General features: G+C 35.3%; 1 protein-coding gene across 10 annotated transcripts in view; it reads right to left on the bottom strand.

The window, feature by feature from the left end:
- The window catches only part of LOC109067898 (lymphoid enhancer-binding factor 1-like), a 62,132-nt gene that overhangs the window by 31,834 nt on the left and 16,168 nt on the right, over positions 1–14,130 (bottom strand). For all 10 annotated transcript variants that reach the window (XM_042748344.1, XM_042748346.1, XM_042748345.1 and 7 more), the window contains exon 4: positions 2,783–2,897. In XM_042748344.1, coding sequence (XP_042604278.1) covers positions 2,783–2,897 — 115 coding nt within the window. The remainder of the gene's footprint in view (positions 1–2,782; positions 2,898–14,130) is intronic.

The following is a 14,130-nucleotide window of genomic DNA, read 5'->3' as shown; positions in this document are numbered from 1 at the left end:
AATAAGCAGTATTCTCAGCTCTCAAACGCTGGGGGCGTGTCCTCTGGCGGCGCTGAAACCACGCCCACTCAGGGGAAAGCTGCCATCTCTCTCAACGGTCTTCCTCTAGCATCTTATTTAAATAAGGAGACAGAGCTATTTTGTAAATTATTTGCAACCAGGTTTTATGCATTTACGTGACGAAGGCATAGCTAGCTAGCAACCTGTAGGCTGTAGTAACGAACGGCAATGACAGTAACTTGCAATTGAGCGGGCAAACCACTGCGCTGTAGTTATTAGGTGTGTTCGCTCCTCGCAGAACCATCAGTGTGTGACAACAAAGTACCACAAGAGCAATTCGAAAGCATAAGGAGCTGTCTGCTCTCTAATAGCTCTGACTGTACTTTGATGTCACACACCGATTGATCTGTGCAGTGCTGTTGGGGGAGGGGCTGTGCTCATTCCCTCGATTGCATCATCGAGTCATGGTGTTAGCCCCGCCCAGAAAACTGTTTAATGGTCTAAGGCCCCGTCCACATGGAGACGCGTTTCGCTGTATATGCATAAATCCTCTACACAGATCCGGCGTTTTGGGAGAGTGCAACCGATATTTTTTGATACCGGGTTCCAGAGTGGATAAATTTGAAAACGCCACCCTTGCGTTTTGGCTGGACAGCAAATCCGTTTATATATTTTCTGAAACGATGACGTCATCAGCCCACGTCTCGCCCCTACGTCACGTTACAGCAACAAAAACATGAACAAGCACTGAACGATTGTCTTTTTATTTACTAACATTAACATAGATTTTTTATTTTTTTTTTCCATGTTCGTTTGTATACCAAGCGCAAGGTTTATGCGCATAGTCCAAGTCTTCTTTTCCATTTTTAGTGTATCTCTGTGGCAGAATTACAGCGCCACATACTGGTCTGGCATGTATGCTACATTGTTTTGTGGTTTCGTGTGGACGCAGCTATTTCTTGAGACGAGAAAAAAAAGATTGGATAGGGAAAGCTTTGGCCTCATGTGGACGTAGCCTAACTCCACGATTAAGTACAACATAGTTCACAGTCTTTGTAACATGCTTCAGCAATGCATTTCTAACATTTATAATGTGTTTAGAAACTATTCTCAGAAATGACTTTACACACACTTTCATATTAAAGGGGTCATATGATGCGATTTCAAGTTTTCCTTTCTCTTTGGAATGTTACAAGCTGTTCGTACATAGATAAGATTCCTAAAGTTGCAAAGACTAAAGTCCCAAACCCAAAGAGATATTCTTTATAAAAGTTAAGACTTGTCCACGCCCTTCTAAAATGCCGCGTTTAAACACTCCACCATGTCTACGTCACCGTGTGGGAAGTTTTGCATAACACCACCCAAATGCTCACACACAGAAAGAAGGAGTAGCTTTGATTCTCACTGTAGTATTGTTGTTGCCGCCGGCGCCATGTTGTAAAGAAACTGTGTGTTTCGTAAATTGTATTTTCAACACTGTTCCTGAACAGTCCAACCCAAATATTCAGATGTGAGCAGCACATTTTATGGAGAACTGTTTCTTGATCCTGGGAAGGCTGTGCACAAAGGCTGTTTCTATAAAGTGGGGCAATTCCAACTTTGCAAGGACAGTCTGGTGCTTCTGACTCACAGCCTGTAAGTACGTTTTCATATTTAAAGGATTTGCCACTGATGATTTAAACGCGAGTTTTGAGCAGTGTAGAGTAGCGCTTGTTTGTCGTTTCTCCGATCACAAATGCGATACGCAACGCAATGCATAAAAAGATGGTATAAGTCATTATAATCAGTAATTATGTCCCCACTGGATGCAAAAAATGCCTCGTTTGTAATGGGTTTTATTGGTTTTGTCTTGTCGCACTGGGACACAGCACCACAGTATGGTAAGGGGCATAACAATTCTGTCACACGCTTGAGGTATTCACCCAATCACAATGCACTGGATAGCTGGCCAATCAGAGCACAACTCGCTTTGTAAAAATCAACACGTTTCAGAAAGGCTGGGCATAGAGGAGCAACAATAATGTGCATTATATGTAAAATAATGTGTTTTTTAACCTTAAACTGCATAAACACATTGCATTACACAAAATAATGTTCTTTTTAGCAACTTCATATGACCCCTTTAAGCCTAAAAAGTGTTTTAATGTGACTACTGATGAAGATTGTATGATCTCTGAATAATATTTGAATGGCCATCCCAAAGAGGCACAAAGCAGCTGACTCCTTAACCATCTTCAAGAATCAGCTAAAAACACATCTCTTCCATCTTTATTTGATCATCTAACTCTAGCACTCTCTATTTTAATTCTATTATTAAAAAAAAAACTAATACTAGCTTCTCTATTCTTTTTGTATTCTATCTATTTTTATTCTTTTTATTTATTATACAGTTTAAAAAAGCTAAAAAGACTGACTCTAACACTAGCTTGCTCTTTTTTTTTCTATTCTATTCTATCCGTTTTCTTTTCTTTTTATTCATTTTATTCAACTTTTTATTATATAATAAAAAAAAAACTTTCTACGTGTACTGTGTTAAACCAACTGAGACTTGTTACAGCACTTGCATATCATTGCTCTTTTGTTGATTTTGATTGCTACCATTTGTCCTCATTTGTAAGTCACTTTAGATAAAAGCGTCTGCTAAATGACTAAATGTAAATGTAATATGCATAATATGGAGCTCAATGGTTTGAAAATCAAGAGAAAATAACAACGTGTGTGTATTAGCTATTTAACTGCTTCGAATGCAGCTCATCCAGCGAGATTCTAGATCATGTGTTACCTGGTTTCTGGCTGACGTCTGTGGGAATGTGTGGAGGACTGGGGTTGAAGTGATCGTAGGGTAGCAGCGGCGTCAGAGGATGCATCCCCTGCTGGACCACCGACACTTTGTTGGACTGCAAGAAACACACACACAATAAGATGCTGGTCAGTTGAAGTCTGATGCTTGAAAGCGGCGTGCGAGCGTGTCAGATGTTGAATACATTTGCTGAAGGAATCAATGGGAAGGAGCCATTTGATCGATACGCCTTTGATGATCAAGGCCAGCAGCACAAGAGCTTGTTTGCTTTCATGTCTGTGTTTACAAATGGCCTTCAATAACTCATGTGAAATCCAGTTTGCTAATGCTAACAGCATGTTGTTTGACACGATGCGTCATAGCGGTTGCATGGCTGGAAGTAGCTGCATTTCTTGGCCAAACTTCTGACTGCTGTGCCTTTCATATGAGCGTCTTTTCATCTGTGCACATGTGTGAGAGACTCTCAGACTGCGTTTCATACAGAATCTGACAGATTTGCCACGTGTGGCCACATTTATGTGCAAAGCCTTAATGGGCGCTCCCCATTAAACACCTGTAATCAAACCCAGGGATTAAAGCCACAAAAAATAAATCATCTGGCTGATAACTTTTTTTTTCAGACTATGCTGTATACGACTTCATTTAATTACTCAAGACTAACAGCATTTGCTATGGTCAGCTTGCATAATGTTCAATATGTTTTCAATCTATGAAATAATACTTTCTGCAATGCTTGAAACATTTTTTAGTCATGCAAAAAAAAAAAAAAAAACATTTACTGTTTAGTGCATTTTTTAAATAACAGCAACAATGTTTTGTTTTAAGTGAACCTCTTAACACAAGAATTACAAAAAGTGTAATTCTTGTGCAAGTCACTAAAGTGCTCGTCACTTTTTGCCAGTCAAATCATATTCCTGAAGCTTTGCTACACCTGATTCAGTCATTATTGCTCTCGATATTGTAATAATGATTGTTATCCTGTATCTTGTTTGATCATTTAGGTGCCATTTTTTCCCCAAGCACCTGTTTATTTCTCATACATGACCATAGCGACTGACAACTTTAACACTGGACATCTCCATCCACTAAAGAATTGATTTCATTAACGTACACTTACACCGAGATAAAACACTACAAGAAAAGCTTGTCTTATATTTCTCCCAACATACTTGTCTTGCAAACTCTTGCATCTCGAAAAGACCAAAATAAATCTTGCTGAGGGGATTCCAGTGTTTAGTTCCTGATGAACAACACAATATTTTCCAAATGAATTCACTGCAAGCATGAGTCCAGTGTTCATATCGCATCAGACGAACATGGCTATTATATATCAGAGCACGAAATCTATTTGCATGTGGTTTTTTCCTTTTATCTGGCGTTTCTTTGAATGACAATGCAGGCATGACTTGTTCTGAGGGTTTGGTCCTTTAATACTGACCACTGATGGACACGGCGACCCGTGGGCTCCTCGGGTCTCAAACGCTGTCCCGTCTAATGTATTCTTTGCTTTAAAAATCTAAGTGCTTTTTTGAAGCGGAAATTAGAGGACCTTTTGGAAGCGAGCGCTTTGAGTGTTACGTCTTTAATCTCCTGTTTGAGCACTGATGTGTTTGACGCGTCTGAATGGGGCGCGATCATTTTACACGCTTTATGTTGCTGCCATTGATGTGGTCAAGAACGCTGAATCAGATGAACCTTTGGTCTCTATGATAATGCCTGGAGGAAGTGTTTTTAGGAGTTGTGAGCTGACGTCTACTCAGAACGACCCGATAGAAAAACCATAACACCCATGAACACCCCTAAACAAAAGAAAGTTCTTCTAGCTTTACTGTGCTAGGGTCCAAATTATGTTCTTACCAAAACAAGCCGAACTAAAAAAATAAGCATTCATTTCATATTTTGTTAGTATTTTATCAGCTACAGGAATTAAAGGTGACGCTCATATTCTCTGAAGAGCATGCAATTTACTTGCAATCGATTAGCCACCTACAGACCTAGAGACACCCAAACGCTTATGCATCCTAAAACTGTTTATTTCCTGGTTTAAATCAAAAACTCATCATGAACTCATGATATTTTGGACATCACAGTACACAGGAAGTAAACTGACGCCATTCAAACAGTGATGCAACAAAACTGTATTTTTACCTAAACTGAAATAAAAGTTTTCATTTAGATAAAAACTGAATATAAAGTTCATTTAAAACGTATTAATTATAATACAGATTACTGTAACTGAGAAAAACCTCCATTTCCTGACTGAGTGAAAGTGAGATAAGCAAAATTTCCACAGTGGTCTTTAAAGGTTGTGTATCTATTCCTGTTGTCTTGAGGGTAAATGTGCGTGGGTTCATTAGAATCAAGGTCAATTTCATTTCGATGCCTCTTAAAGCATCCGTGAAGACACTAAAATCAGACAAGAGCTTATTGTGATGCTGCTGGAGCTACGTTACGCCTGACACCACGTCTCCCTGTGGCTCCGCGCCGCAATCTGGAAATAATTCTGCCAGATCTGTGAGATGGGGAAAATGAGTGCCACTTAGTTAGAGGTTTGAGGAACTTCAAAGGAGACGCAGACATAACAACAGAGGCACGTTTAAACACACTCCACCCCCAGCCGCCGGCCCCCAACACGAACACATCTCATAACTGCTCATGCATATTATTATTATTTGCCAGACTTGTAGAGCGATATGTGCCTGCTTGCAACTTTTGGAAAGTCTCTAAAATCCAAAACACAAACAGCGTCATTATCATTTATCTCCATTTACATTTATGCATCTAGCGCATGCTTTTATTACAAAAGAGGAACAAAGCAATTCATCAACGACAGTTTTTTTTTTTAGACAACTAGATTAGGAAGTCTTGGTTATTATTGTTTGCATTCATTTTATTTCTACTCCATTTCTTGCAAGTCACCAGAAATTGGAATTCACAAGTGCACAGTGCAAAAAGTGCATTGAATTTATCACTTCAGCAGTTCAGCTTACGTTTTCAATGCAATAGGTTGTCATTTGTTTACAGAGTAGACTACAGCACACACACACGCGCACACACACGCACACACACATGCATACGCACGCACGCACGCATGCTTATTCAACCATCTAACTAGGGAAATTACATAGACTTCTATTGTTTTTATAAACACTATGACCTAACCCTAACCCACACCCTAACAGAAAACGTTTTACATCTTTACAATAAAAAACAACAACTGTATTTAACTGTATACTGTTTTTATGAATGAGAACATCCACAAAAGGAGGTTTTGTCAAGTTTAGCTCAATTCTTGTTACAAATTTGTCCCCAAAATATGGTTAAGTATACATTTCCTACTTCTATAATCCTATACACTACCATTCAAAATCTTGGGGTCAGTAAATTATTATTTTTTTGTGTGTGTGTGTGTGTGTTATGTTAAGTGATAGTAAACACTTATATTGTCATAAGATTTTTTTTTTAATTAACTTTTTATTTATCAAAGAATCCTGAAAAAAAGTATCACAGGTTCCAAAAAAAATATATATATATATTGATAATAAATCATCATATTAGAATGATTTCTGAAGATCATGTGACACTGAAGACTGGAGTAATAATGCTGAAAATACAGCTGCACATCACAGAAATAAATTATATTTTAACGTATATTAAAATAGAAAACTGGTATTTTAAATTACAATAATATTTAACAAAATTATAATGATGTATATGTTTATATATGACTAAAGTACACACGCACACACACCTAAATTAAATGTATTAATAGGGAATTATTAGGGAATTATACACATAATTGCACAATAATTTATAGCACAAATCTGGTTCTGTGTGTGATAAAGTCCATCTTCATACAACAGAAATGAAGATATAATGTCTTCAATTATGCGCTCTTCAAAATAATTGAATAAAACTTGGCTTGCTAAAACCAGATGACTGATAAAGTGCCAACAAACAAAGAAGAGCTTATTCAGTGCAGCGTGACGCTCTGAAGCAATAACTGTGAGAAACCGTCTTGTTTACAGTGTACCAGACGACATGAAGACAAATAACTACACACAGAGCCACAACTGTCCCATTTCTATCCAAAACACTGTGTTTCTACGGGACGTGCGCTATAAAACAACTCCGCCATTGTTTATCCTGCGGTTTGGAGGAATCTGACACAAGCACGCTTTATTATTGAAATAAATCTCAAAAACGCAGTCACATTAAAACACTCACTTTAAAACCAGACAAAACCATTTATGGAGAAGCCAAATAAAAACAACAAAACAAACAGAGCGTAAATAAAGACGAAACACTCTTCGCACATCAGACTTGTGTGACATTAAAGATAAACCTTACACAATAAAGTCAAGAAGACTTGATTACTCAAAATGAAACTTCACTTTATGAAACGCTTTGAATTTGCCGGGTATTTCTGACACGGGCCTCGGTGCCCGAGGGAAACACCTCGCCTGAGCAAAAAAACCCATCTCGACACTCAATATTACTTGGAAATGCAGAAAAAAATAAATTTGCTTACGCACTGACATGCGTTAAAAATGTTTGTCTCAAAAGTGATGATTGAAATAGTCTACGGGGTTTTTCTCAAGGTTTTTTTGAGGAGGTTTTATATTTACAGTGGGTTGAAAATGAAGCAAAATCTCTTGACCTGAAGTGACATTTTCTTCTTGTTTACGAACTCGAGATCTGTTTTCTTGAGATTTTTCGGAAGAAAATACACTGAATTAAAATAACTGCAAATAACACTTGCCTTAAATCCCCAAAGGTGAGATGTTTGATGAATTTATCAGGTTGTTTCAAATATTATGCAACATTAAAAATAAGAAAATATTTGAGAAGCATAACACTTTATATATAATACATAAATAAAAGTAGTTTTAATGCATTGCTTATGCCTTATAATGCTTTGCATGATCTCACGAGTAACCACAGTTAGAATACATAATACTCATACATTCATTTTTAGACCTCTATATAATGCATTAAATATATTTCAAATATTTTATGCATTTTAACAATTATTCATGAAAACTTTGCATTATGTATATAATGCATTGTGCATTATATACATAACGGCTTCAAATAAAGTGTCACCAAATTTCTCTTTATTGGTTATTTGCAATGGTGCATTTTGCATCCTGAAAAGCAATAAAGCTTACACTGTTTCCCATCATTCATTTTGTTCCCCTGCCACCGATTCTTGATTTTCTTTACATCCCAAATTGCTCGAACGTCATAATTACACAGTGTGGTGATCTCATGCGCTGGAGCATCCCAAAGCATCACAAGACCCCTGGCTGTTTGGACTTATCATACACACACCTTTCCTTCACAGCTCTGTTGCCAGCAGTTACGATGATGATAATTACAGCATCACAACAGCGCAGCAGCCACAGATGAAAGAGAGCGGAGACTCTACGAGCTGAGGTGAGGCAGACGGGAACTGTTGGTGGTAATGCCTCTGGGAACAGGAGTGAGTGTGTGTGTGTGTGTGTGTGTGTGTGTGTGTGTGTGTGTGTGTGTGTGTGTGTGTGAGAGAGAGGAAGTGTCATTGGAGGCTCTTTACTAATGGCTACAACATCAAAGGCTTGAGCCTGAAGAAGGACGGGGGTGTTTTCACCCTCAAAACACAGAGAAACAGCAAAGTTTAACACTGAACTCGGATGAGGCTATCACGCTCCATCCATACGGTCAGCATATCATAAGTGCAATCATAAACATAAAACTTCCTCTTTCCACTTACACCTTCACGAAAAAAAAAAAAAGTGCTTAACTGCAATGAATGTGCACTTGTAGTACACTTCAAATCTTAAGTTAATTTTTTTTAATAACTGTACTTGCAGATAATATGGAGCACAAAAACAGTCATAAGGGTCAAATTTTTACAATCGAGGTTTATACATTATCTGAAATCTAAATCATCTTTCCATTGATGTATGGTTTGTTAGGAGGACAATATTTGTCTGAGATACAACTATTTGAAAATCTGGAATCTGAGGGTGCAAAAAAATCTAAATATTGAGAAAATCACCTTTAAAGTTGTTCAAATGAAGTTCTTAGCAATGCATATTACTAATCAAAAATTAGGTTTTGATATATTTACAGTAGGAAATGTACAAAATATCTTTATGGAACATGATCTTTACTTAATATCCTAATGATTTTTGGCATTAAAGAAAAATTGATAATTTTAACCCATACAATGTATTGTTGGCTATTGCTACAAATATACCCCAGAGACTTAAAACTGCTTTTGTGCTCCAGGGTCACGTATAATATTAATGAAAACAAGGCCTCCTGTTGTCAATGGCTTTCCCAGTTGTTCGTGATTTATAATTTTTTTTTTTTTTTTTTTTTTCAATTTATACCCAATGAAATATTGGAGCCTGGCAAAAACTAGAAACATATATATTTTTTACTCAATATTTTAGAACTTGGGAAAACTAGAAAGATTATTATTATTATTATTTATTTATTTATTTTTACACAATTTATCCCAAATAAAATGTTTTAAAGTTTGGCAAAACTAGAAACAAATACAAAACCTAGAAGCAATTTTTTTTTCTCGGTTTATTTCTCATTATTATTCTTTAGCTTGGGTTAAACTAATTAATTTTACTTGGCTGGAACAGCAGCTATGCAAATTATGTCTCTATTTGTTTCTCTGTTTCTTCTGGATTTACATCCCGTGGTAACTAGGATTTACACAAGCTCCAGTCTGGATCCAGGACACCTGAGAAGAGATGATGCCAGCCCCTCAGAGGACCTCAGATGATGCTTACCCAGAGACAACATACAGAACTACCACATTTTGCTCTAAGTTTGATTGCATAATTGCTGTTAATAGTGTTAATCGTCTGTTTGTTTACGTCTTTTTATTGATTTTTCTGAACATTTCTGCTATATGCACATGAACTGACAATCACCACTGATAAGCTACTACTAAATATTGTAGAAACTTAATTTTCTGTAAAGTTGCTTTGCAATGATTTGTATCGTAAAAAGCGCTATACAAATAAACTTGAATTGAATTGAATTGAACTGAATTGAATTATACCCAATAAAATATTTTTGAGCTTGGCAAAACTAAAATTTTAACTGTAGAGTGTTATTCAGCTTTACATTTACAACTTTATCTTCACAAATATTTACAACTAATTAATCCAATATTTATAAACTAGTCTTAAAACATGACATAAACTTAGATTTTAGTTAAATGCTTCTCAGTACATTCGACTTGAAACATATTTCAAAGACAATACAACTAATTCTGAAATTACATAAAAAGATGTACTTAAGTTCTACTTAAAAGTGCATTTAATATCAATTTAAACTATAACACATTTTAATTTAATCGGAAAAAAAGATGCAGTAAAGTTTCCGAAAACAACACTCAGTTCACACTTAAGTATGTTCTTTTAAAGCATATTATTTCCATAATTATTACTCTATTTAAAAGTAACTTTCACAAGGGCCTGATCACTGATCTTACTAGTACTTCAGATTCCCAATCAATCAAGACACAAGCTTTCAATCAAACCCTGCTAAAAAATCTTCTACATTCAAACAAACCGCTGGATTTCATCCGTCACAAGATCCATCACAGAAAAATAAAGGCAACAACTTAGTTTAGACACCAGTTCTCACTATTAACCAGTTGTTTATCAGCATGCATATTTCTAGCATATGGGCTGTTTATTAATACTCATAAAGCACACATTAATATCTTATTCTGCATGATCATATTTTAGATCCCTTAATCCACCCCTTGCTAACTATTAATAATCAGCAAATTAGGAGTTTATTGAAACAAAAGTCTGAGTTAGTAGGGAGAATTGGACTTTAAAGTGTGACTAAAATAATAACTGTGCTTCCAGCTCAAGCATCAATAACAGACACCAATAAACGCTTGAGACATCAGAGCAAGTTATGAGTGTGTTTCCAGCTGTCGGAGCTTATGAAACTCATGACCAGAGGGGTCTGAACAGGACTTGTGTCGTTTCACAGTCCTATCCAGAAACAAGGCTGCTTTGATTGACACCGAGCGAAATCATATTTTCAAGATGGAATCATGAGGAATGTGTTTGGAGCGTTGAAATCAGAGAGCAGCACAGCCTCAAATATGCACGGACGGGGGATCCAGGCGCTTTCATGTAGTAATTTATTCCCTCTGATTAATTCACGTCGCTCTACTGGATGCCACCCGCTGGGATGGGCCCTCGCGCCCCGCACAACACGGCCCCGTTCCCATGACTACGGCAGCCTGTGGGGTCCGTCCTCAAACCTGAGCGTGCAGGAGTCACTGCAGACCGCTGCCAGCATTCACAACCTTTCCCACTCCAACAGCTTTCACAAGGAACATCACTCGCCCAGATGTCCATGATTTACAGGAGAAGGATTTGTAAAAAATATTTGACTCAATTTATACCCAATAAAATACTCTTGAGCTGGACAAAGTGTTTTTTTAAATCAATTTATACCCGATAAATTATTTTAGAATTTGAAAAAAAAAGAAAAAAAGAAAATTCAATTAATATTGTAACCCAATAAAATATTACAGAGCTTGGACAAACTATAAATATGATTTTTTTTTTTTAAACCAATTTATACCGAATAAAATATTTCAGAGCTTGGCTTATTTTTATTTTTTTTGACTCCAACAGGTTTCACAAAGACCTTGACTTGCCCAGATGTCCATGATTTACAAGATAAGGATTTTTAAAAAATATTTTACTAAATTTATACCCAATAAAATACTCTTTTGCTGGGCAAAACATTTTTTAAAATCAATTTATACCCGAGAAATAATTTTAGAATTAAAAAAAAATTTAAATAAATTGAAACAAATTCAATTTATAATTAAACCCGATATAAAAGATTTTAGGGCTTGGACAAACTATAAATATATGAATTTTTAAAACCAATTTATACCTAATAAAATATTACAGAGCTTGGCTTATGACTTGGCCAGATGTCCATGATTTACTGCGTAAGTATTTTAAAAAAAATAAAATATTTTACTCAAAACTAGAAACATGCATAATTTCTACTCAATTTACACAGAAAATATTTTAGAACTTGGTAAAACTAGAAAAATACATAACTTGTAATCAATTTATACAAAATGTTTAGAGCTTGGCAAAAACAAAAACAAAAAACAATCAATTATACAAAATTAATTAATTTATACAACATATTTAGAGCTCGGAAAACTAGAAAGATATAAGACTTTTACTCAATTTATATACAAAATATTTTGGAGCTTGGCAAAACTAGAGATAATATTTTACTCTGGTTATACCCAATAAAATAGTTTTAAACTTTTTAAGTGTTTGTTAAAATCAATTTATATCCAATAAATTCTTTTAGAATTTGGCAAAACTGAAAGCATACACATTATTTTACACAATTTCCACCCGATTAAGTATTTCAGAGCTTGGCGAATAGAAACACACAAAATGAGATTTTTAGCAGAATGTTCAAACTGCTCTTTTTGATATAATAAAAGCAGATATTGATTTATACTCTCAAGCTCCAGAAACGACAAAAAACTGTTCAAAACGTTCAAACATGCGGTTTATATTCATCACATGCACCACAACCAGCGATGTTTGACCGACATCAAACTTCACGAGTGCCAATGAGAGGGAGCTTTTAGTGAATAATGGGCTGTTTTTTTAGTTATCGGTTGCAGAGCACATTATCTTTCACCGCGTGAAGAGTGAGTGAATGATGAAGGTTTATCTTTGGGTCAACTGTGCATTTAAAACATAACGAAGCACTGAATCGGCCCAGCAGTGGACATGAAGGAATAAACTGCAGGAAAATATTACACAAGGATGCATTTTTTCCTTTTGGCAGCATGCGGACGTGATGTTTAGTCTGTGATAGAGTTGCTGAAGCAGTGTGACGTCATCACGCCGCTCCTCACGGATGTGATATATGTTTTTGTAGCTGAGCGTGGTTTTTATTTTAAGGGTTTGGCTTAAGTAATCTGTTATTTGTGGCTGCAGATATCAATCATATTAAACCAGAGGAAAGCAGCATGAAGCGGCTTGATCCTGTGGCTTCTTATGAAGAAAATGTTTTTGGATGCTTTGTATGTTTGCTAACCAAACTCCCAATGGCAAAGGCCCATGTTTTTTGATTTATACTGCACAAGTAAAAAGACTGCCGTTATGAACAGGATAGTCAGTTTCATCAAAGCTCTTCTAAAACCAAAATGCGTTCTTGTCTTAGAACAACTTTGATGAACTTTTTTGATCCACTTCAAATGTTTAATGTTGAGTGTGGGATCAGTACAATTTTGTAAAAAAATCCTTTAACCCTTTTTTTTTTTTTTTTTTTTTTTTTTTTTTAAAGCATTTTCTGCTCATAAAGGCTGCATTTATTTGATCATAACTACAAAAAAAATAATAATAATATTGTGAAATATTACACTTCAAATGATGATTTTCTATTTGAATATCTGTTAAAGTGTAATGTATTTCTGTGATGTGCAGCTGTATTTTCAGCATCATTACTCCAGTCTTCAGTGTCACATGATCTTCAGAAATCATGAAAATATGCTGATTTATTATCAATGTTGGAAATATATTTATTGGAACATTTGATACTTTTTTTTCAGGATTCTTTGATGAATAAAAAAAAGTTACAAAGAATAGCATTTATTTAAAGTAGAAATGTTTTCTAACATCATAATTCTTTACTATCACTTTTGTAGAAATTATTCAATTTATATCAATTTATCAACACATCCTTGCTGAATAAAATTATTAAATCCTTTCAGAAAAAGAAAGAAAAATAAAGTACAGACCCCAAACTTTTGAACAGTAGTGTATATTGTTAGAAACTATTTCTACTTTAAATAAATACTATTATTTTAAAGTTTTTATTCATCAAAGAATCCTGACAAAAAAAATACAATTTTTTTTTTAATAATAATAAAATAAAATAAACAAAACAACACAACTGTTTCCAACATTGATAATAAATCATCATATTAGAATGATTTCTGAAGATCATGTGACACTGAAGACCGCAGCAATGCTGCTGAAAATACAGCTGTGCATCACAGAAATACATTACAGTTTAAAGTATATTAGAATTGAAAACCGTTATGTTAAATTGCAATAATATTTAAAAAAAATTATAATGTCTATAATATATTATAACGTCTATATATACACATATACAGACAGTGTTATAAACCTAACAGAGCACTGAATTCTGATCAGGTGGGAAGAGGAAATCAAGTCATGGGATCTTTCATCTGTGACATCACTTCCTGTTACAGCATGAGATAATACATCCTGACA

This window comes from Cyprinus carpio, chromosome B21, assembly GCF_018340385.1.
Source record: "Cyprinus carpio isolate SPL01 chromosome B21, ASM1834038v1, whole genome shotgun sequence".
Classification (NCBI taxonomy): Eukaryota; Metazoa; Chordata; class Actinopteri; order Cypriniformes; family Cyprinidae; genus Cyprinus; species Cyprinus carpio.
This window is presented reverse-complemented; position numbering and strand designations above follow the sequence as displayed.